Below are 25,085 nucleotides of genomic sequence, written 5' to 3' on the forward strand. Positions count from 1 at the left end.
GGCCAGGATACTGTATCATCTACAAAGTAGTCATGGGCAGGACACCAGGGTACGTGGCAGCTACGCTCCACATATCTGGTGGCACACACTCTTAGAGCAGCAGATCGACCAACCGGCTGAATCACAACTTGCCCAAAAATAGAGGACCCGCAAACAATCCTTCTCTTGTCACGCACCCACCCTTTGGAACTTAATCCCGTTATCAACTCGGAATACTCCTGCAATTCTCCAATTTTTCCAATCGTCTCAAAATGTGGCTTTTTCTACAACACCTGACCAAGGGCTAATCCCATTGGATATACCGATCGTCGCACAGACCGTAACTCACATTTTTGCACTACTGTTAAGATACAAATTCAAAAGGATCCCACAATACAGCTTCCTTCCCTTGCTGTTCAGAGTGAGTCACCCTAGATGCATATACACTTGCTCATGCTCGCCTCTTAACCAAACAAAAGGGGCGAAAAACCATGTACTTATCAAAAATATACTCATATTTTAATGTTTATCAAAAAACACATCACATTCACAATAAATTTTGAATTTTAAAAAAACGTCATTGTGGTCCAAATTCATTGTTTACCACATATATCTGTACATACATTTTCCACTATTGGCATAGAAGCTGACACTTCAAAAACCTTGTCTATGCCTAAATATGGGATATTTATATATTTCAAACACCACTGTTACTAATGCCCTCCCTGATTTCTGTGGGCAAAAAGGCTGTGCCGACACTTCAAGAATGTGTTTCCAGAACCAACATAGATCTTAAACATACGAATATACTTAGAAATACATCCGCTCTGTATATCTTGTTGGTGCTATCTTCAGGGCACTCAGTCTTTATACATGTTCTGGTTTTCACGCGTGTCATCACGTGTCAGTTTGCCACAATTTCAACATTTCTACAAAACAAACAAACATAGAATCTTAAAAACATGGTTTCTTTTCTTATGTGCATAACACGTCGTACATCACATCTATACCAACTTCACCTCCATTATCAATGCAAACAGCAGGGTTCATTTCTTCCTGGTCTTATTACTTTCCCAGTTTTACTCAATATTTACGCATTTTGCATATTCTCATTTTTTAAAAACCATAAACTTGCTTCAAGGAGGCACCATCCCATTTTTATCACCTCTTACCACACTTTATGTTCATTCTATCGTAGGGCTTGATTGCCTCTGTCTGTCTCTCTAAGATTTTCTCTGATCTATACATTTATTTACTGTCTCAATGTTAGTCTTTACAAGTAGGTACTATTGTTTCCAACCAGATAACACCTACTGACCCTCCACATGTCTGCACTAAATGAGGGCTTACCTATTAGAAGCAGGGCAATAGTTTCCCACTGCTATCCTTCCTTAAAAAGGTGTGGACTGTACTTTTACTGCAGGTCGCTGCGACGCAACAATCTGTTTGGATACCTACACCAAAGATCTATAAAAAATATAGAGATCCATGTTGTAAAAAATGTGTAAAAGTTTTACTCTTTGAAGAATGAAACGTGTTTCCTCTCTACCTCGTGCTGCTTACCTATTTTACTTCGCCCCACAATCTTCTTCTCTGGAGAAAGATAAGTGGTTTTCCACCACATTCAGCATTGTTTTCTTGTTACGAAATCTAAATGGCCAAACACAACCAAAGGCACTTATTAGGTTTCCCTTGTGGTGGTGCATCAGTAAATCTTCACACCACCCGCATCCTTCTTACCTAATAATCTCTGTGCTGGTCTCCCGTGTAACTCGCGTACGCTAGTCTCCTCTCGGAACGCTGGAGCGGATAGTTCGTCCCAGCTGCCGTCTAAAATAACCGGCAGATCTATCTCACGTGAGACGTACGTCATCGCGTGCGTTTCTCGCTCACGTGACCGGCACCATCTTGCTTAGGTTCCCTCATCCGCCATGATGGAGCGGGTGCATAAACTCGGTACTTGCTTCAGACATATTTGTATGCATGTAGATTAACCATGGAAAACAAAAGATATCAATCTGCACCACTATCTATGTATTTTCCAAGTGTGTGGTCAAATGTTTTTTACGTTTTTCATTTTTTATGGTGGATGAATAGGGACCATTCAATCGAAATGTTTAGCCCATTTTTTACACTATCTAGGGAATAGATCCATTTCTGTTCCGCCTGTCTTAGTTTCAAATCTCTGTTACCCCCTCTAGGTTGGGGGGGTATCATCTCAATGATGAACCAGTGAATATTATCCACTCCATGTCGGGCGCTCTTAAAGTGTGCTACCAATGGTTTCTCCGGTACCTGGTTCTTCACACAGGATCTGTGCTCACAGATCCTCTGACGAATCGGTCTCTTGGTTTTCCCAATGTACAGTAAACCACATGGGCATCTGATGCCATAGACTACCCACTTAGAATTACAATTCGTGAAGTTTTTTAATTCCCATTTTCTTCCTTTAAGGTCGACTGCTCTCATATTGGATGTTAACTTGCAAACCGAGCAATGCCCACAGGTATAATGACCCACTACCGGTGGTAAATTCCACAATGTCGGTTGGGACATAGACCTTTCTTCTGTGGGAGCTGTATAAGTATGCACCAGTTTGTTTCTGAGATTAGGCATACGCCGAAAAGCAAAACGTGGTTTACTGATGGAAAAATCATCAGTATTGATAGTGTTCCAATTTTTTAAGATGCACCGGCGTAGCTCATTACTAACCGGTGAAAATGTGGATACACACGTAATCTTGTCTTCTATAACTCTTGGTTGTGGTGTAAGACAATCTTGCCTTTGGGTGTTTTTCGCTCTTTTCATGGACCTACGTACGATAAAAGGTGGGTAACCTCTAGCCTTAAGTCTAGTTGATAGATCTTTACTGTTCTTCTCAAAATCCTCTTTATGGGTACAATTTCTTCTTACGCGTAGGAACTGTCCAAACGGCAAATTATGCCGCAGAGATTGTGGATGAAAGCTTTCAAACAATAGTAATCTGTTTTTATCCGTGGCTTTTTTAAACAAAGTCGTGCCAAATTTATTATTAGCATCTTTATAGATCTCAAGATCTAAAAATGAGATCTTGTTGTCACTAAAACTCATAGTGAAATTAATACATTGTTCTTGGTTGTTGACCCAATTGAGAAACTAGTCAAGTTCTACAGAGGTACCTCCCCACAGCATAAACACATCGTCGATGTAACGGACCAAGACTTTCATCAGGTGTTTGAATGGGTTATGTTCCGCATAGACTGAGTTAATCTCAAGATCGTCCATGAAAAGATTCGCAAGATCTGGTGCGAAACTTGAGCCCATACTTGTTCCATGTTGTTGCAAGTAGAACGTGTTTTGTTCAATGAAGAAATTGTTAGTTAAGGCGAGTCTAATGCATTCCAAAATGAATGCTGATGGAACCGTCTGATCTTCCCTCTTTTCAAGATACTTGCCCATTATGTTAACACATTTCATCTGGGGGATACTGGTGTACAACGATTCAACATCTAAAGTGACTAGAATATCCTCCGTTCCCACATCTATCGTATCTAACACTCTCATCTGTGTCGTGTCTTGAATGAAAGAGCGCATCATTTTCACGAAAGGCCTTAGGAAAAAATCTGTGTAGACCGATAAAGGCTCTAAAATGGAGCCAATGGCTGCCACAATAGGCCGTCCAGGTGGCACCTCATTGTTTTTATGAATCTTAGGTAAACAGTAATATCAGAAATGCTTTTTCATCAGTATCAATCCACCCTTCACTTTCTGCATGGTTCATGAGACTTTCAATTTCTTCTCGAATTCTAGGTGTTGGGTCACCGGGCAAAGGTTTGTAAAAAGTGACTCTATCCAGTTGTTTCTTGACTTCGGTTCGATACTTATCCATACCCCATAGGACAACTCCTCCACCCTTGTCTGCGGGTTTAATAACAAAAAGAGTATTCTTAGCTAGATCTTTCATGGCTGCTCTTTCTTCTTTAGATAAATTATCTTTGTGTATTCTTAGTTTGGACAAGTTTTTTCATCTCACTAATGATCTTGTTCTCAAAACAGATGATTTCCGGGGGAAACCATCGAAGTTAGTGGGGTGAAGGTGGAAGGTAATTTCAAGCCGGAGGCACTCCTATCTCGTGGTCTTTGATCATCGTGATCTTTAAAGAAATATTTCAACCGAATAGTGCGGAAAAAGTTCTGCATCTCAATTTCAGTGGTAAAAAGATCAGCCAATGAGTTTGGACCACAATGACGTTTTTTTAAAATTTATTGTGAATGTGATGTGTTTTTTGATAAAACATTAAAATATGAGTATATTTTTGATAAGTACATGGTTTTTCGCCCCTTTTGTTTGGTTAAGAGGTGAGCATGAGCAAGTGTATATGCATCTAGGGTGACTCACTCTGAACAGCGAGGGAAGGAAGCTGTATTGTGGGATCCTTTCGAATTTGTACTTTATTGTCCTCACCCACACAGCCCCTAAAAAGAGGACATTCGTAGCTCATCAGAATTGATGACTACTGTTAAGATGCCAGCCCGTACGCTGACAACCCACACCCTGTACAGCGCGGTGCTGCTCTCGAGCTAGGTCGTCGCTTTCAACAATAAAATAAAATCTGCCCACACTTCACTCACCACTTTGCAAAAATGTATCTCCACTCTGGTTCTTAGTAGACTGGATTACTGCTGTAACCTACTCATGGGTCTCCTTTCCTACTGTTTCTGCTCTCGATAAAAAAAAACTCACCTTTGTCACATATACCGTTTGCAACTGACCTACATGCTCTCCCACCTCGGTGCACTGCTGTTCTATACAGAACCATTCCCTTTTTAAGTATGTGCTCCTTGTTTTCAAATCGCTCCATGCCCTAGCACCTCCTCCCCACTACCTAGCTGAATTCATTTTACTGTACTCTCCTGCTCAGGCCTGGAGCTGTCTATCCCTTAAGAACCTCATTTCCACACACACATGCTGCCTCCTGTTTCCACTTCTTTAACTTACTGGTCCCTTGACATTGCAATGTTCTTCAGCCTCACATCAAGGAATTCCAGTCGTTGGAGGTATTCAATAAAAGACTGTACTTCCTCCTACTATACATTGAAATTGTGGCTTCCACCATTATCCCACTGCCCCTTCTCTGATGTAAGTTTGTAATTGGGTAGATGATTTCTTAATGTATGATATTTGAGTGCCACCATTTGTTTGCATTTCTCCTCTTTCTATGTTTTCCCCTCCCTACCCCTCCAACACCTGTTATAACAGTACCCACCTATTCCCAGCGACCGTTGCAGCTTCCTTCGCTGGCTGTTCTATGCTCCGGTCGAAGCACCAACCCTGTCAACCAAAAAAATGCAAATACAAAATACTGCTGGTGGCATCCAAGTACACCATTGAGCCCTCCAGTTTACTGCTCATAAAATACAATTTTGGAAAACGTCTTTCTTAAAAAGGTCGAAGGAAGGTGCATTTTAACAAACCAAGTGTTCCTTCTTGCAGCACTCGGCAGTGATAAATGACTGGAAGGGTATATTTGTCCATTTGGCTCTGTTTTGTGTACTTGTACCTCCCGGCATTGAATGTTCTTCCGTGCTGCAGTCGTGGAATCGGTGTCTCTGAGAGGAGTGAATCTGCATGTGGTCTAAAGAGGAGGGGGAATCTTACTGTGGTTATGGGACCTGAAAGGGCAAAGTCTCGAAATAGTATGTACTGCTTTGCTGGGGCCAGCCCAGGCCCACCTAACTCGCTGGTCCCTTTATTGGATACTTAAGAAGGTACCTTTTCATGACTTGTATATTGAGATTGTTACATAGTGATTTTGTTTTTTGTTGCTCTTACATGGTGGTGACTTATTCTTGTCTGTAATCTTTGATAACATGTATTAAAATTCACTAAATTATACCTATTATGTGCTGATTCTGCTTACATGCAAATGATGGAAGTATTCTCTTTTTTCTTTCCCTCAGATGTTTTCAAGCTGCAGCAGAGAATCTATCTTGAGGACCTTGAAGAGCAAGGCCACTACTTGTTTCAAGGAACGGAACAACAAAGTGTGTGGAAATTCCAGGGTTGATGAAGGGGAGGAATGCGACCCTGGTCTCTTGCACCAGCATAATGATCCTTGCTGCACAGCAGATTGTACATTCAAGGAGGGTGTTAAATGCAGGTGAGCACTCTGTTTCAAATAACTGCTAATCTTACTTAGTCTAGCATATGAAATGGTGCTGTACATGAAGGGTTGCACTTTGCATGACATTTTTGACAGTTTACTAGCAACAACAGTACAATAGGGCTCTTTCCATGAAGCAAGGGCAACACCCATGGGGCAAAACAAGTCTGTCTCTTAACCTATAAGGTTCTATTAAGGGCAAACTAACCACTAACATTTCCCACAAAAATGGCCTCCACAAGGAGAGAAACACTCCTGCAGAACATGTGCACCCTCTGACAAAGTCCGGCCTCTACCTTTGTCCCAAGGGTGTGTTGGTGGCCCAGGAAAGCCAGCCTACCAGCACCCTGGGCTAACCTGGAGGAAGTACACGGTGGGAGCTGCATACGCCCCACCCCCTCCATCTTCCGGATCTTGCTCTGATACTTGTCAACTCTTTCAACTGTATTATGTGGGGAACACCCTTTCTCTAGTGCTTATATGCAGCTCTAAATTAATGCAGACTGCCACCAAAGAGTTGGCAATCGTGTCTCAGGAGCCGCTGGTGTCACCTGTTACCAAAGCCTGAGAAGGGTCGGGGCAGAGAATATAATCTCCCAAGAGGAGTTCCTTATCTCCTGAAAACATTTAAACTGAAGAGCGCCTGCTGGACTGCCTAAGACGTTGCAGGTCCTCATTGGAAGAGGGAGCCAGGATCTGCCGCAGTCAGTGCCATTGAAAACAGCACACTAACATGGTCCTCCATGCGAGCTGGGCACATACCAGGACCTTTCAAGTAATCTGATGTCCAGGAAGAGCCAAACACTCTAGCCCACGAAAGCGTATAGTACTCTGTGAGCCATGTTAGACACCCAAAACAATTCAGCACAGAATGGGTGAGTGGGACAGACTACCATCTGACAACAAGGTGGTCATAGAGTGAGTGAGGAGCTAGCGAGTGTTGTGTAAAATCCTTCAGCAGTCATTTGAGGAACCTCAGGAAGTGGCTGCACCGGTCATGCTGAGGTAGCGGAACCAGTCCTGTATCTGGTGCCTATTATAGAGGGTGCAGAGCCACAGGCGCGACGTGGCAAGAGCCCTCATCTTCCCACTGCTGTAAGAGCAAGATGGTAGCTCACATTGGGTGAAGCATGGGGAGAGACGATCTGGGGATGGTGAAACACTGGAGCTGTTGGGCTGAATCACTTTGCTGGATGAATGGTGGACCATGCACTTAGTGCTTTGGGCAGTTACAAGCCCAGTGGTGTGTGTTTCCTCTGAGCTGATCTCTGGCAGCAAGTACGTCAGAGGAACTCACTTAGTGCAGGGGCTTCTACCAGACAACTAAGAAGGTTTGTCTTTCTTACATTATGGAGTGCGGAGGGTTGACATATAATAAAATACATGAGGATAAGACCCCTGGATGACCGATTGGCATTGCCATTTGAAGTGAGGGGGCGTTGGGAATGCACCATGGATGTTGGGACTCTCGGGCCAGCTGAGGTCTCTTCTTTCCCCGAACACCCCGTGTGAAGCACTGCCTGGGCCCTGTGCAGTCATCGCCCAGGGAAAGGGCGAAAGGGGGAATTGACAAACTGTACATTCTGGGCATCTGCAACACCCAGAGGAAATAATTAAAAACGAATAGGTGCCTTATGCGGGAGGGCAGCATACAGCAGGAATGATCTGCTGGCATCGCCTGGTTTCCTGGCACACAGTGACGGCAAAATTCCTCATCTACCGCTTTCATGTGTTCTCCTGGGGGCTCCCGCTCAGAGGCCCCTATTGCAAAATCCAGTCTGAAGCGGGGAAAGGCACTTTGAAACACAATTTACTTGATGTATAAGCGCCTTACAAATGCACAATAATATAAATAAATAAAATGAATATGGACATTTACATGCTCTTGGAGCCTAAACCCAAACAAATGGCCCCCAGGCTAAAGGGCAAAGATGCATCCATCACTGAAGTAATAAAGGCCATCCAAGGTCTCTTGGCGATTAATGAAAAGCACAATTGATGCCGTCAGACTGGATGTGGGATTATTACAGCATGGCCTGCAGAAGATTACAACCAGAGTGCAGAAAGCTGAAAAGTTGCTTTCGGACTTAGAAGGCATGTTGAGTGGCTTTAATACTCAAGTGAAGGTTTGAAGTCCAAAACCAGGACTCTAGAGGCTAGAATTTAAAATATATAGAAGCAGCTGAAAGCATAATGTCGGGGTCACTGGGCTGCTGGAGCTTGAATGATTCTCATTTGGAGAAATGGTTTTAGGAATTCTTCTCCTTTGAGAGAGCACATAGAGTACAGACTAGACATCTCCCCCCTGTGCCCTACTGAGGGCTGTGGTTGCAAGACTGTTAATATTTAGAGATAAGGATTGTGTTCTGCAAGGTTCCAAGAAGAAATGGATGCAGGAGGTCGATGGGCCAGGGTTTCAGTTGGTTTTTCCCCCAAATGGCTGTAGTAGCATTTAAATAATGCACCATCATTTTAAGTGGCAAAAGGAAAATCGGGACTCTGGAAATTAAATCTGCCCTTATGTTTCCAGCAAACCTCCAGTTGGTTACAGTGAACAGAACATTCTTTTTTTTGCTGATCCAGGGTAAGTATGGAGATGGGTGGATACCAATCATGGAATCAGTGACAGAAGGAACGACTATCCAGAAATCGGACAAAACTCCATTGCAGGGAACTCTCGGGGGAATCGGCAGCTGACAAACTGGTGAATACTGAGCCCCCCCGGGCTGCTGGAGGACTTCCGGAAAGGTGATGAATAAATACTGACAGAAATTATGGTGGCCATTCTTTCCAGTGAGGTTTGTAGTTACTTTAAAGGGCCTATGGTTTACACCTGGTACATAGTCAGATTATTACTTAACTCCATGCCTCAATTAGATACATTCTAGTTAATGTTTCACTTAAGGTAACAAGTGCTACTTGGTTTTGGGAAGTGTGGCGCGTGGCCTGTTGGGAAGTGGAAAGTTTCCTTCAATATATTTAAGGTGCATTGTTCCCATCCAGGCTATGCTGTGAGCCACTGTGGACCTGCAACTATAATTGGCCACTTAATTTGATTCCAAGACACACTAGGCGTTGGGACCATAAGGGGAAGAGGCTACATCTGTATGCCCTGAAATGTTCCTGTGCTGTGCAACCAAGGTAAGAGGAATGGTTGCTAGTTTACTCGGTCAGCACTTGCCCCATCTGGTTTTTCTCCAGACTACAGGCGTTTAGGTTCATGGATTGCTCACATTACAGTAGTATTGTTCAGCAGAGCTCTCTAGGGGTACTGCAGAATTGCATTTAATTGTTTTGTATTTCTTTATTGCATTTTTCAGTTTGTAACATAAGTTCTTCCAATGCTTTCTACCCCCACCATTTCATAAAAAGAATACCCATGTCCACCAAGCAATCAACAACTTCCCATCCACCCCAACATTAACCCCCAACACATGTACCTGTCTGAATCGATCGCAATCTAAAATAACAAAACAAAAGAGCCTGTCAACCACAATCGCCAGTTCACAATAAAAAGTGCATATTCAGAGAAACACTCTCAGGAGGTAATCACTGCATCCATCCTATATACATTCGCTCACCGCCCTTTCTTCACATGTGTTTGTCATCCAAGGGGTATCACAGTGACTGAGTCAACAGATTTCAGGTCATTAGGGCATCTTCAATTTCCTCTGTCCCACCGCCGCTCCTGGCCTTGTACCAAACTGCTGTCTCAGCTAGCGACCACCACTTAAGATCTGCCACACACCTGTCAACATGCAGGCCTTTCTCCTCTTTCCACGCTACGGCGATCCTGCGCTTAGCCAATACAAATGCCAGGTCCTCAAATTTCAACACATGCTTTAGAACCCTCGATCCCCATCTAGGGTAAATTTACGAAAAGACACACCTGGGGCAGATAACAAGTAGTTCTCTAATTTCAATTCATCCAATTTATCATATGCTGCCATCCAAAACGTTTATCACAGGGAAGGTCCAGAACATATGTTGCAACCCCGCCAGAGCGCAGAATGGCATTTATATTGAAGAAATTGCTGCCTTTCAGTAAGACAAGCGTTCGAGCCATGAAGGGACATCATATCCTGATAACGGGGGGAGCTGCGTCGGGAAAGTCTAGTATTTGTGAATGTGTATGCCCACCTTCAGTACACCTCTGGCGGAACTATAACAAGTTGTGTCAAATAGATGTGGATTTTCTGCTGGCAGTGTGAAACGTCAGTGTTTTTAATCTGGGGACTGGGACAGGGAAATGTGCACCCCTGGACACATTTTTACAGGTTCTGAGACTGTCTGAATTTTGGTGAACATTGCATTCCGTTGAAATTGGATTTTCCTTTCACTCAGATGTACACAGAATAATGTCAAGGCTGGATTATTTCTTTGTCTAGAAAAGGGAGGCTCATTTTCTTCCTAGGGCTATCTCTGACTTTTTGCACTTGGTTGTGGCTATACATCGCATGGGCCCTAAATCAAGGAGAATATAGTGATAAAATGTTGACTACATGAGGTTTCCAGAAATGCTCCAGCACCTAGATACTAAAACAAAGCACTACTTGGGACAAATGTGAAAATGCTCTCCCTAAATGGTATGGGAGGTATAGAAGTCTGTTTAAAGACCGAAAGCTATGGCTATTTTAACCCCCTGGAGAAAATGGTGGCGTTGGAGGGGGAGCTTTTTGCATGTTATGGCCCAAAAGTACATTGGGAGATTGTTAAGGCATTGGATAAGTACCATAATTTGGCCATGTATGCACAATTCAGGCATATTGGGCATTGTGGAGTAGTATGTATGAAACTGCAGACAAAGTAGGCAGCATGAGGGGAAAGGTTAGAAAATAGGGATGGAGTAATCCAGGCACGTCGGTCAGATTAAGGAAGTGGGGGATGTCTGGGTGTCAAACGACCAAGAAATTGCAAACTTGAATGAATGGAGCAACAATGTGCCCTTTGAGCTCTCCCCCTAGCCCCGAATAATCATGCTTTAAATCCTGATGGTGCCGGAGTACAAAAGCCAGGGTATTATTTTTTTGGAGTGTAGATCCAAGGAGGACCTCCTGGGGCAAACACTATGTGACATGCAGTGTGAGGCGGGACGCAGGGTAGTGTCCCTTGTACTTTGGCCCATGGCAGGGTGATGGGATCGCTAAACTTACTGCTATGAGACAAGCATGGGGTGGAAGGAGCAGTGAGCAAACTGTAGCTCCTGATAAAAATGTTATGAACATGGGAGCTTCTGAACCTGGGATTCTAGCTGATGGACTGTGGACCACTTTCTCTTCTCATGCATGCTTACCCTATTGCTCTCCCTTCCCTCGTTTAAGCTACGGATTGTGAGTAGTTACCTGGCCCTGGGATCCGAACGTGGGTGTGGGCTGAGCTGCTGATCTGGACTAGATTCAGATCCGGGGCCGGAGACAGGTGAAGGTGGACTGCTGCAGCTTAATAGAAGATGTAAACATTTGGGCTCTATCTGCCCACCCCTCTGTCCTGGGGGCAATTAGCTGGGGAGTTGCCCACTCGGCTGCTGCAAATAGGCTGCTAGCAGCCTGATTGGAAGTGGAGGTGGAAGTGTGCCCCAGCGCTGGCTGAGTTGTTGAGAGATTTGTATTTTATTTATTTGTAACGCACACCATCAGGCCCGGGGGCATCAGGGCGCCAGATTGGGGTGACACTCCAGCAGAAACCTAAGCTCACAGGCTGAAGTGAAAAGACACTGAGGAGTGACATAATACATGGTCCCTTAGTTTAGTTTATTACTTGTATAGCGCACCTAACCCAAGGGTAATTGGGCGCTTGTACTTGGAAACTTGGTAGGTTACATAATAATATACATACAATAGCGATGTTTACAATTTTTACATAGTAGCACATTACAGGATTATAGTGTCACAAAGTAAAGATAATGTATTTACAGGTAGCTTAAGTCAGGCGGGTTCTGATTACTTTTGGCACATAATAGGTAATGCAGGTATAGTGTATCCATGGTGTGCAGAATGTGTAATATACAGCGTGGGAGCTAATCTGGTGTTTTACCTTAAAGAACGTAAAGGTCTGCAGTGCGTGCGTGCGTCCAACCTGTGTGCTGAGCACCAGTGATCCCAACAATACCTGGCTGATCATGTGACCTGGCAATCGCCCTGCACCCGCACAAGGGGAACAGAGTGGGGGAGAAGCCACAATGTTCACAAAGGTGACCAACCTGAAGGTTGAAGAGTGGCAATGGCCATTCAGCTGGGAACCTCCATTTCCCAGTAGATGTATGATATGATATATGATCAGTAATTAATAACAAATTCATAACGCGCCTGTACACAAGTGTTTCTAGGCACGACAAGACAAGGAAGGGTTATGTTATGTTAAGATCATTTGTAGCGCCCACGTTCGCCAATGGCATCTTGGCGCGAGGAAAGGCACGGAAGCAAAGCTTCGAAGAGTAGGGTTTTCAAAAGACATCTGAAGGCTAGGTGGTTTTCAGTGCACCTAAGAACCTGTGGTAGACCGTTCCACAGGGTGCCAGCAGCAATTGAGAAAGCACAGCTGCCTATTCTAGCACGATGAAATTTAGGGATAACTACCAAGTGGGCATTGCTGGAACGCAAAGTGTGTTCAGGAATGTAGTGTCGAAATGTACCCTTAAAATATTCTGCACCTTGATAGTAGTAGGCCCGATGAACTAGACAGAGGGATTTAAACTCAATTCTGCTTGCCACTGGATTCTAGTATAGGGACCTAAGCACTGGACTGATGTGTGCCCCATTACAGAGTGGAGGTAGTGACCCGGGCGGCCATATTTTGTAGAAGTTGGAGTCGATGGCGTTGACCCTGCGGCTGGGCCAGGTAGAGGGAGTTGCAATAGTCAATACGACTATTCACAAAAGAAGCCACTACCAAAGGCTGCAAGTGTGCGGGGAGGAAGGTCAGTAACTTACGGAGAGTTCTCAGTATAAAATAACCGTTCTTACACACTGCACCAAGGGTAGACAGAGGACAAAACCAACTATCTTAATAGGCCTTGTGTCATTCAGATCGTGCAAGTGCGAGGGAAGAGAAGTGGTGCTAGGGTTATGAGGGCGGGGGAGAGTGCAGTTGCAAAAACGTGTTAAGTGCTGCCAGGGTGGTTGCTCAAGTAAGTAAAGGGAGACAGGGGACTGTAGGGCTGCAGATACAGTCCCTAAGTGGGTGGGAAGTCCGGAGGCAGTGCAAGGGGCAACTGGTTGTGCAGGAGCTTTGTGCTCGGGAGGTTCAGTGAGTGGCCAGGTAACCAGTTAACGCAGCAGTCAGGAGCACCAGCAGGGGAGGGGGAGAGAGAGAGAAAGCAGAAGTGAAAAGGAAGGTCTTGCATTGCTTCCGGAACCTTCGGTGGTCCTGTTCAAGTTTGAGAGAGGCAAGGAGGCTGTTCCAGAGGGAAGCCCCAGCCGAGGACAGAGATCTACGCCCTACTCTCTGCCTGGAAAAGCATCTGACCCTCAGAGAGTTGGAGGTGGATGAGCAGAGGGCTCAAGAAGGAAGATGCTTAGGAAGACAGAGTTCGAGGTAGTGTGGTCCCTGGCCCCAGAAAGCCTTGTGGGTGATGCACAGGGTCTTGAACTTGCTCCTTGCAGCTACCGCAAGCCAGTGAGAGATTTCCGGGCTGGAGAGATACGATCCCTGGGTTTGAGGACAAGGACAAGTCTCGCAGTCCTGTTCTGGATTAGGGGAAAAAGAAGAGGCAGGTAGATTTAGAAATGGGCTGTTGCAGTAGTCCAGCCTAGAATGTACCAGGGATATGGAGACAGTGAGCTTCTGGGGGAAAGTGAGAAAAGGAAAAATACCTCTGATCAGGTGCAGCTGGTAGTGTGACTTCTTACAGATGTCATTGGTGTGAGGAGAGAAGGAGAGGGTGGAGTCGAAGATGACCAAGTATTTTTGCCTCACAGGAAGGTGAGGGTAGGGGGCCCAGGGTGGAAGGCCAGAGTTAAAGAGGGAAAGCAGTAGCAGCGGTCCCAATTAGAAGGATCTTGGTCTTGCTGGCATTAAGGCAGAGATCATTGGAGGCAAACCATTCCTGAAACGTGGATAGACAGTTGGGTATGAGCAAGAGAGCAATGGAGGCTGAGGGGAGCCTGAAGGAGAGCTGAATGTCTTCTGCATAACACTGAAAGTTAGAACAGAAGGTAGAGATGAGGTGGGCCAGAGGTGCCAAGTAATGTTTGAAGAGCCAGGGTGAGAGGTTAGAGCCCTGGGGAACACCACATGTAGAGATAGAGGTGGTAGAGAGAAAGAACCCAAGTTGGACCTGGGAGGTTCGATCGGAGAGAAAGGAGTTCAACCAGGATAGTGCCTGATCCGTGATGCTCAGGTTGTCATGGAGACGATTGATCAGGATGCCGTGGTTGACCGTATCGAAAGCAGAGGACAGATCAAGGAGAATAAGGACAGAAGGAAGGTTAGTGTTGAGATTAGAGAGCAAGTCTGCACGGGTGTTAAGGAGAGCAGTTTCCTTACTTCTGGCTGCTCTAAAGCCATACTGGTGGTCATGGAGACAACCAACAGATTCAGTATGAAGAGTAAGCTGGGAGATGGCCCGCTTTTCCAGGAGTTGGCCCAGGAAAGGAGTGATCGAGATTGGGTGGTAGTTTGCCAGAGAGGAAGGATCGTCAGAGGGCTTCTTGAGGAGGGGGTGCACAAGGGAGTGCTTTAGGGAGGAAGAGAAGGTTCCAGTGGCAAAGGAGTGATTGCAGAAATCGGCCAAGGCTGGATCGAGGGTGTTGGTGGTCCTTGATGGTTCTGGAGGAGCAGGGGAGCACCTGCTTTGACGAGACTTTCATAGATCAGACTTGTCCAGAAACATTGTCAGTAGTGAAGAAGGAGGAGAAACGAGAAGGAGAGATGGCCGGAAAGGGGCTGGCAGTGGTAGAGCGACAGGAAGAGGAAAGAGTGGACAGGTTGTCCCAAGTTTGAGTGGTGAAATGCAAAGCCAGTGCAGTGCAAAGGGCCTGGGAGGGAACAGGAGAGGTGGAAACTGCAGCAGAATTGGCCAGCTCCTTAAAGATTTTGAAACGTTCTGCTGAGTTATTGGCGGCGCAGAGACGTAGGCTTGGATGTATGCTCTCTTCTTGCACAGGACAGAGAGTCTATATTGCCTTTGGATCAGGCGGCAGGTCAGTTGGTCGGAGGATGAGTCTGATGGCCTCCACTTCCTCTCAGCCACCCTACACTTGCGTTTAAGGCTGGCGATGTCAGAATCATACCAAGAGTTGCACTTGGATGTGGGCTTCAGATGGATCCTCCTAACGGGCAAGGACATCAAGACTGTTGGAGATTGAGAGATGCAGGTTGCAGAGGGCTGTGCCAGAGTTTGAGTCAGCCTCAGGAGTAGGAGGAGGAGAGAAAGTAGCGGTGAAAGCCTCCACTGACACACGCGTCATGGGTCGGATGACCGAGAAGGAAGGCGGCAGTGCAGGGGTCGGCTTTACCTGGTGGACAGAGAGTGACTGGTGAGAGGAGAGAAGAAAGTGGTCAGTCCAAGAGAGGAGTGGTGAGAGGGTTGGAGAGGGGGAAGCCTGAAGAGATAAGAACATTCAGGGTGTGCCCCGCAGAGTGTGTTGGGCCAGAGGCAAGAATAGAGAGTCGCAGAGATTGGGAAAGAGCCCAGAAGAGGATGTGTAGGTCTCGGAGGAGAAGTTGAGAGGTAGAGGCAAGGAGGGGAGGAGGAGAGGTCGGCTTACTCAGAGAGGCAGAGGGCGACCTGGCTAGGTGACCTGTAGATGGCGGCCACAGTAAGAGAGAGGCCAGGAGAGATAGAGAGCCTGCAGACCAGCCATTCAAAGGAGTAGGACTGCGTAGGAATGACAGAAGTAGGGATCCACTCTGGGACGATCAGGGCTACTCCACCTCCTGGACTGTTGGTTCTGGGTTCAGAGATGATCTTATAGCCCTCGAGGAGGAGCGTGTCAAAACTCAAGACAGCGCTGGCCGTGAACCATGCCTTGGTGAGATCGAGGACTTCCAGATCAAGTTCTTCAAGGAGTCGGCAGATGTCAGAGGAGAGTTTGACAGCAGAGCGAGAGTTAAGACTAGCGACGTTGAGCAGATTGCCACATTTGAAAGACTTCCATGGAGGGGTACATGCATGAGGTACGCCCTGCGGAGGTGTTGGAGGTGCGCGAGAGTGGGCAGAGGAGGAAGACGGAGAAAGCAGAGTAGTCAGAGAGGAAGAAGAGGGTGCCAGAGAGGTGGCAGAGGAAGGAGGAGGCAGAGCAGCCAGGGAGACTGAGGAGGGTGCCATAGAGGTGGCAGAAGAGGGTGGCAGAGGAGCCAGAGAGGTGTAGGTAGGAGTAGCAGGAGAAGGAAGGTAGTTGATAAGACGCGGGAAGCATCTCTCGAAAAGGAGGAGATTGGGCTGAGGGCCCGGGACCAAGATGGTGCCATTCAGATAGACCTTAATGATGGTCTTGGAGGTTTGGAAGGGGGCCAAGAGGACCTCCCACGTAGTGCCACCGTTAATGTGAGAGGAGGAGAAAGGACAGAGAACAGAGACCATATGAAGTGTCCATAGGTCTAGAGAGGGGAGGACAAAGAGGATGTCAGTGAGAGTCTGTCTGGAGGAAGCACTGTTGTAGGTATCAGCGATAGGGAGCCCTGGGTTGGAGACCAGGATGTCCCTCTTGAACTTCTTCCTTCCATACTTAGTGAGAGGGATAGGATAGGAGATAGAATAGCAGTTAGAGAAGATAGGGGAGACTGAGAGCACCATGGAGGGGTGTAAAGAGTAAGAGACGACGCAAGCAGGAAGGAGACAGCGCAAGCAGGAGAGAGGGCTCAGGGGTACAAAGGGAAGGCACAAGAGGACGATGGGTACAGTAACAACAATAATCGCAGTTAGTGGAGGGGGGACCTAAAGAGAAGGAGACAGAGCAGTAATGTGCGATAATACAATAGAGACCACTGGGGGGAACAAGAGAGTGAGAGGGGAAGTGCAAATACAGTACAACATACGCAAAACACTAACCCAGGGGGACCTAGAGGAGTAAGAAGAGAAATGCAAACAATGCAACAAATAATAAATAGTTGCCCCTTGGGGGCAGGCGTTGAGGGAAGGAAAGAGAAGGGAGGTGGTGCCTAAATTGCATGGGGGAAAGCGCACGTGGCGACTGGTAGAGAGGGGCAGGACATGCAAGGCCGGGAGAAGCAGATCCTAAATTGTCGGGGTGGGGCATGTGGGGACAGACAGAAAGGGCAAGGATGTGCAAGGCTGGGAAAAGCAGAGGCTGAGTTGCAGGGGTGAAAGTGCACGTGGAGACGGGTCGAATTGGAAAAGTATGGGCAAGGCCGGGAGAAGCAGAGCCTAAATTGGGGGGGGTGCACGTGGGGAGGGGCAGAGAGGGGAAGGACGTGCAGGGCCGGGAGAAGTGGACGCTGAGTTGCGGGGGGAAGCGCACGTGGAGACTGGTAGAGAGGGACAGGACGCGCAAGGCAGGGAGAAGTGGAGCCTAAATTGCGGGAGGAAGTACACGTGGAGACGGGCAGAGCGGGGAAGGACGTGCAAGGCCGTGTGAAGTGGAGGCAGAGTGCGGGGGGGAAACGCACGTGGAAGTGGTCCGATGGGCAGATTTGGGATTCACGGCTGCCTTTGAAGAAAGAATACAGGAGATCAGAGTGAACATATCGTTGCTGCAGTGGGGATCTGGCCAAAGTTTGAGACCGGACAAGTGAGACTGAGGTGTGGATCCCCTTTCTGGAAGATACGATCATACTTCATGATCAGTTTACAAAACTGCAAAAATCAGCATAGTGTCTTGATGGCAGAGCTGAGGAAGCAGTGGGAAGATCACACCGAAATGACCTGAGCCACAGGTCTCTGAAAAGGCAGAAGGGAATCGATGGAATTCTTTCTGGAAAAATGGCTGATTAAGCAATATGGAAAGAAAGCCCTCTAAGCTTTCCTCAAGATGGCCCACAGCGTAGTGGAAAGTGGAATGGAAATGTTCTCCAGCATGTGGTCTGGCATGGATTCACATGCTCATGAATATTCCCCGTCGTCAGGCCGGGAATCCTCGGTATAGAAAAAATCAGTATCAGTTTAGTTTCTGATCTGTCTTTCTTAGTAGTAACCAATCACTGGTCTCTGGGTCATACTGCCCCCAGCCAATGACTACCCTCTCCCTAAGCCCCGCCTCTGGCAGCCATCCTCAGATTTTTACCGCACGTTCAAGTGTTGGGAGTCCTCGTGCTGTAGCTCTTGAGCTTTTGCTGCGTTTTCACGCTTTTTCAGGAGATTTTTCTCATTTTTCAGTTAAATAGAGCCTCAAGCTCCACCGTTTCTACATCCGATCAACGGGGACCCGTTTTGGAGTTTTCTACGCTCCTCAAGGGTGAAGATTTCATCGAGTTGCGCTTTTGGAGGATTCCAGGAGTTCCGAGGACTACCCCGGACATGACCAAGGTGAAAGGAAACTCGACGCCCGGGAAGCTGTTCAGGACCTGCCCTGGATGCCAGCTTCAGAATGTGTTCAAGGAGGACGAGCATTTGTTATGCCTCTACTGTCTCCATGAGGAGAAGACGCACGTGGATAAGGACTGTGCGTTTTGTGGGAACATGTCGGAGCGGACCATGAAGGATCGTCACCTCCGTCTCGCCAACTGGCTGGAAGGGAAGAGCCCGTCAGGCAAGAAGAAGACGTCAGAGCGGTCTTCTAAGTCCTGTGAGGGTGCCCCGGCAACGGGGGCCCAATAAAAGGCCAAGCACCGCGAGTCCGCGGGCACCGGTAGCGCTGAACGGTCAGGCTCCTTGGCTGCCAGGCAGGGCGCATCCTCCCCGGCGCCATCAACCACGAGCCAACGCTCTGGCTCGGGTAAGAGGAAGTCCGAGAACCCGGCGAAGCTTCTGGAGAGGCCCCGGTCGATCTCGAAGATTCCGGCAGGGGGGGGGGCGAGGCTCAGACCCTCCCCCCAAGGTGAAGGCCCCAGGCGTACAGAAGGTGACGATGGCCTTAATTCACCCTGCTAAGACCTCGATTGAGGATGTCGCAGCGGCCCTGGCTCAGCCTGTGGAGGCTACGCCAGTGGAGGCGACCTCAGGATCCAGAGTCTCCCTGCCACTGCGGAGGGAGTCGTCTTTCAGGCCCATCGAGAAGACCCCCACGAAGTCCCCGTTGGAAAAGGAGGGGGAGGGGCAGGTGGCCATCGTGGATACGGAAACGACCTCTGAAGAAGAGCTCATCGAAGTCGTGGAGGAGGCCCAGCCCATCGGGAGGGATCCCGACGAGGGCGACGACGAGAGCGACGGTGTCGCCGATGAGGTTCCTCAAGAGCCCTCGCACCCGTCGGAGATGAGGACAAGGTTGCCCCTCCCCCTGACGGAGGTACCTGAGCCAGACCCGACGGGGGAACCGGAGCCGGGACCTTCGGAAAGTCCACCGCATAAGGAGGATGCAGCCTCCGCCACCTCTCCGGCCTGCTCTGCCTTCCCCCCGGTCTACTACCCACGGGGATGATACAGGCACGGACACGGCTACGACAGGTACATATGACGACGGAGGCGACGACGGGACGTGTCCCCCGTCGCCGCCTGCTCGGGCGTCCCCGCCCGACGAGATTGGATCCTTCCATGCCATGATTTCCAGGGCATCCAAGCTCTTCCAGCTCTGCCCCGAAGAGAAGAAGAAGGAAGGGTTCCTTTACCAACGGCGCGAGGCTAAAAGAAAGACTGTTCGCGCCGAACCACTTCTTGATGACATCTGGGATGAGGGGCTCGCCCTCCTCAAGAACCCTGCCACGGCGCCTGCAAAGAGGGACCGGTACGAGAAGAAGTACTGGGTCCTTGACGCTGCCCCCTTGTGCCTTCGGGCGCAAACTACCCCGGATTCGGTCGTCTCGGCGGCGGCAAAGAAGAAAGCTAGGGGGGCATCGGCCTCGACATCAACTTCCCCGCCGGACGGCGAGGGCAGGAAGCTGGACACGATGGGACGATGGGTCATCTCATCCGCAGCAACGACTATCAAGGCGGCCAACGCCCTGGCTATCGTAGCCCGCTACGACAGGGAGTTGTGGTTCAAAATCGCCCCTCTGTTGGACTTCATTCCGGACGCCAAAAGGGCTGAGGCCCTTGAAATCTTAGAGGAAGGTGTGATTGCTTCGGACCACGCCATCACGGTGGCAACGGACATCGCCGACACCGGTTTTCGTCAGTTGGGCAACAGCGTTTGCCCGAGACGACGGATTTCTGCCAGGACGTACAAACCAAAGTTTTGGACATGCCCTTCGACGGGAACAACCTGTTTGGGAAGGCAGTTGATGAGTCCCTTCAGGCTATCAAGACAGACACGGAGACTGCCCGGGCACTGGGAGTGCTCCAACAACGACGGCCGTCCTTTCGGAGCTCCAGAGGCAGACCAGGTGCCTCCAAGGGATCCGGCAGTGGCTCCTCGACGTACTGCCAAGTGGCAAGATCTTCGTCTCAGGAGGCCTACAGGGGACACGGCAAGTCAGGTGGTGCCCGTCGTCGACAGTGAGGTCAAGGAGGCAAGGCGGCCTCCAAACAGGATTGAACCGACCACGGGGTCGGGCCCCCGCCGAAGCAACCCGGTGGGAGGCTGGCTGACGAGGTTAGTCAGCGTGTGGGAGTCCATCTCCACTGACCGTTGGGTGCTGGACGCCCTGGCCCAAGGGCACGCCCTCGAGTTCTAGAAGAAGTGCCCTCGCATTCCACCCGTGGCGAGGAAGGAAAACCACGTCCCTCAACTACTGTTGGAAGTAAGGGTGATGCTCAAGAAAGGTGCCATCGAGCTCGTCCCAAAGAGGCTTCGGGGCTCTGGAGTTTACTCAAGGTACTTCCTCGTAAAGAAGAAGACAGGAGGATGGCGCCCCATCCTGGACCTGCGACGACTGAACAAGTACATCAAGGCACAGAAGTTCTGGATGGTCACCCTCCAGCACGTGCTGGGACAGCTGGAGGAGGGCGATTTCCTGTCGTTGTTGGACTTGGAGGATGCGTACTTCCACATCCCCATTCTAAAAAGACACCGAAAGTTCCTCAGGTTCGTGGTCCAAGGGCGGCACTACCAGTTCAAGGCCCTCCCGTTCGGATTGAAGTCGGCACCCAGGGTGTTCACCAAGTGCCTCGCACCGGTGGCGGCGCGGCTGCGCCTGCAGGGGATCCACGTCTACCCCTACCTGGACGACTGGCTCATCCGGGCAAGGACAAGGGAGCTCGCCGTGGAGCACACTGCGTAGACCGTCCAGCTGCTCACGGACCTGGGGTTCTCCATCAACTTTCCAAAATCCCACCTGGTCCCATCGCAAGTCGCCCTGTTTCTGGGAGCCAAGCTCGACACAGTGGCGCGGCTGGCCTCGCCATCGGAGGAAAGGACCAGGACCATCCTGGGCAAGGTGCAGCGTCTGCTGGCCACGGACATGGCCAGGGTAAGATCTATCAAGTACCTCCTCGGGATGATGTCCTCCTGCATTGATCTGGTTCGCCTTTGCAGGCTTCGGATGCGCCCCTTGCAAGCGTTCCTCGACGCCCGCTGGGTCCAGTCGACGGGCAGCTTCGAGGACAGGATCCCACTCAACGAGACGTTCCGTCAGGCGATCCGGTGGTGGGATACCCGCTCTCATCTGTCGGCGGGCACGGACGTTCAGACCCCAGCTCACCAGGTGACGGTGACGACGGATGCCTCCCTGGAAGGTTGGGGAGCGCCCTCCGGAGATCTTCACGCGAGAGGCCTTTGGCTCCCGGAGGAGAAGTCACTCCACATCAACATCTTGGAGCTCCCCGCAGTGTTCTTCCGTCCCTCAAGGGCAAGTTGTTGAGGATCTTCACCGACAACACCACCACGATATTCTACATCCGGAAGCAGGGCGGAACCAGATCCCCTGCCCTATCCAAGGAAGCCCAGGATCTGTGGCATTGGGCCGTCACCCAAGGCATGTTTCTGGTGCCTTTTCATCTGGCAGGAATAAAAAACACCATCGCCGACTCAATCAGCAGAGAGCTGCGCTTGTGCCACGAGTGGGAACTACGCCAGGATCAAGTGGATTGACTCTTCCGACGATGTGGCGAACCCCAGATCGATCTCTTCGTGACGGCGACGAACTCCAAGTGCCGGAGGTTCGCCAGCAGGTTCCCCCAGCCGAGTAGCATGGGCGATGCTTTCTTGTTCCACTGGGACGGCCTATTTCTTTATGCGTTCCTTCCGTTGCCGTTGCTGCTCCGGCTCATCAACCAGCTCAAGAGGTCCCGGTGCAGGATGATCCTCGTCGCACCGGCGTGGCCGCGACAGATCTGGTTCCCGGACCTTCTGGACTTGTCAGCGTCCACACCAATCAATCTGCCGACGGACGCGGATCTTCTCTCCAGAGAAGGAGGCGCCATTCTTCATCACAACCCAGTCTCACTGAACTTGCAGGCCTGGCTCCTGCAGCACTAGAGTTTGGAGGGTACGACATCCCAGCCGACTGCAGAGTGGTTCTTGCAAAGGCCAGGGCGTCCTCAACTCTCAAGTGCTACGGACATAAATGGAAGTGGTTCTCTGTCTGGTGCCGTGCACAGAAGATTAACCCTCTGCGGATTACGGCCCCTCAAGTATTGCCGTACCTACTGTCATTGGCCAAGGCTGGACTAGCTCACGCTTCCAGCAAGATCCATCTGGCCGCCATCTCACGATACACCAGGACTACGGGACGGGCGTCCTTGCGGTCTCATCGGCTGGTGAAGGAATTTATGAAAGGATTGTTCCGATCATTCCAGCCTGGAAAAGGTCCTTGCCCCGGCGTGGGAGCTCAACGTGGTACGGACCAGGCTCATGGGGGCCCCATTTGAGCCTATGCATTCGGCACCGTTGAAGTTTCTTTCGTGGAAGACAGCTTTTCTCGTGGCCATCACCTCCGCACGATGAGTGGGAGAGATCCAGGCCCTATCTTGCAAGCCACCATACTTGACTTTTCACGACACAAGGGTGGTGCTGAGGACGCACCCCTCCTTTATGCCCAAGGTGCCGTCGGACTTCCACCTCAACGAACCCTTGGTGTTGCCAGTTTTCTTCCCGTCGCCTTCGTTGCCGGCTGAGAGGACTCTGCACTCGCTGGACGTAGCTAGAGCGCTGAAGTTCTACGTGGACCGCACAAAGAGTTTTCGGAAGACGTCGCAGCTGTTTGTAAACTTTGGACCTGTGAATCAAGGGAAGGCTCTCTCGAAAGCTTCCATTTCCAGATGGCTCTCCGGCTGCATCATGCACTGTCACCGGTTGGCAAACCGACCGCTGCCCGGCGGTCCGAGATCCAACTCGACCAGAGCGATCGCTGCTACCACGGCGTTCTTTTCTGGTGTGCCCCTGCTCGACATCTGCAGGGCTGCGACGTGGAGGTCGACACACACCTTCACGAGATTCTACTGCGTCGATCGGGGCTCCAGGGAGGAGTCCAGGGTCGGCCAAGCAGTGCTGCGCAACCTGTTAGTTTAAGGTGAGCCTGGTGAGGAGGTAAGAGATGCTTAATGTTGAGTTTTTTTTGTATTGCTTAATGTTGAGCCTGTTGCCACCTCCCGTGGTTGTGCATGTGTATACTGCTTTGTATTCTTATATTCATGAGCATGTGAATCCATGCCAGACCCCATGCTGGAGAAGGAACAAGTTACTTACCTGTAACTGTTGTTCTCCAGCATGGGTCTTCTTGCATGGATTCACATGCGAACCCTCCCGCCTACCCCTCTGCGGCTCTTCACTTGGTCATACTGCCACTTTACGTGTTACCAAATCTGAGGATGGCTGCCAGAGGCGGAGCTTAGGGAGAGGGCAGTCATTGGCTGGGGGCAGTATGACCCAGAGACCAGTGATTGGTTACTACTAAGAAAGACAGATCAGAAACGAAACTGATACTGATTTTTTTCTTTACCGAGGATTCCCAGCCTGACGACTGGGAATATTCATGAGCATGTGAATCCATGCCAGACCCATGCTGGACAACAACAGTTACAGGTAAGTAACTTGTTCCTTACTTCAGCCGTGTAGTTGGGGTCTTTAGGTGTATCCTTCTGTTCTGTTTTAACTACTGCTAATGATTACCTCAAGCTCACCAACGGATCAAGGCAAAGGAGTGCCACAGAAGGTTCCTTCTGGTCATCGGCAGAGGCCGGTAGTTCCAGCAGTAGAAAAGGAGAGTGAGTAAGGTGGCTTGCTTTTATCCCTTTCGGGAGGCAGTCATGAACCCAGCACTCAATCGCAAACCAAGAATCATTCAGATGGAGGGGTGGCTAGCCAGTGGTAGACCTTCCCTCCAAGCACACCCATACCTTCTTGAAGGGTCTCTCACGCAAAGTAATGAATCAGTACTGTCCCTGTCGGGCATCTGCAAATGCCAGTTACAACTGATTTCAGCGGACTGCAGCCCCCAGTCCTACTTGAGAAGGGTTACCTTCTCTGGGATTCTATGGGACAACTTTGTGAGACTCCTGCCTTTGAACTCAGAGCACATAGAAATATAGCCCTACTCTCAGTAACGCTTTAGTTTGAGCCTGGCTGGGAGAAAAGCTAAACTAAAAACTCATAAAAATATCAGCAAAAAGGACAGGACTACTATGTGGTAAAAGTAGGCTATCTGCCAAACAAAGACTGCCCCGTTACATGGGTGGGGCGCCTGAGAGTGGTGGTTGCCAGGTTCCTTTACTATAGGGACAGAGATGTGTTCATACAGAAAGCCAGACGGGGGACCCAGGAGTGGCAGGTAGTACCCTCTAGGGGTATTCTGCATCTCACACAGAACACCATCTCCACCTAAATGCCACTAGGATGCATAATAATTACCTTCCGAAAATATAGTTGCATGGTTTCGCCAAACGTTTGGCATCTGCCCAAAAACAAATTTGAACGCACTCAAACAAGCCAAGACAAACATTTGGCTATTAATGAACATGCTCTTATGAGGACACATTGATTGAAGTGCAACTACAAGATAAGTGAAGTCAATTAGTGGTTGGACATGTATTGA

At 49.1% G+C, this 25,085-nt stretch overlaps 1 protein-coding gene across 2 annotated transcripts in view; it reads left to right on the forward strand.

Annotated features, from left to right (window-relative positions):
• Nucleotides 1-25,085, forward strand: part of ADAM17 (ADAM metallopeptidase domain 17) — a 1,432,827-nt gene that overhangs the window by 918,701 nt on the left and 489,041 nt on the right. For both annotated transcript variants that reach the window (XM_069605995.1, XM_069605996.1), the window contains exon 12: nucleotides 5,920-6,119. In XM_069605995.1, coding sequence (XP_069462096.1) covers nucleotides 5,920-6,119 — 200 coding nt within the window. The remainder of the gene's footprint in view (nucleotides 1-5,919; nucleotides 6,120-25,085) is intronic.

This window comes from Ambystoma mexicanum, chromosome 4p, assembly GCF_040938575.1.
Source record: "Ambystoma mexicanum isolate Mex_15411 chromosome 4p, UKY_AmexF1_1, whole genome shotgun sequence".
NCBI lineage: Eukaryota > Metazoa > Chordata > Amphibia > Caudata > Ambystomatidae > Ambystoma > Ambystoma mexicanum.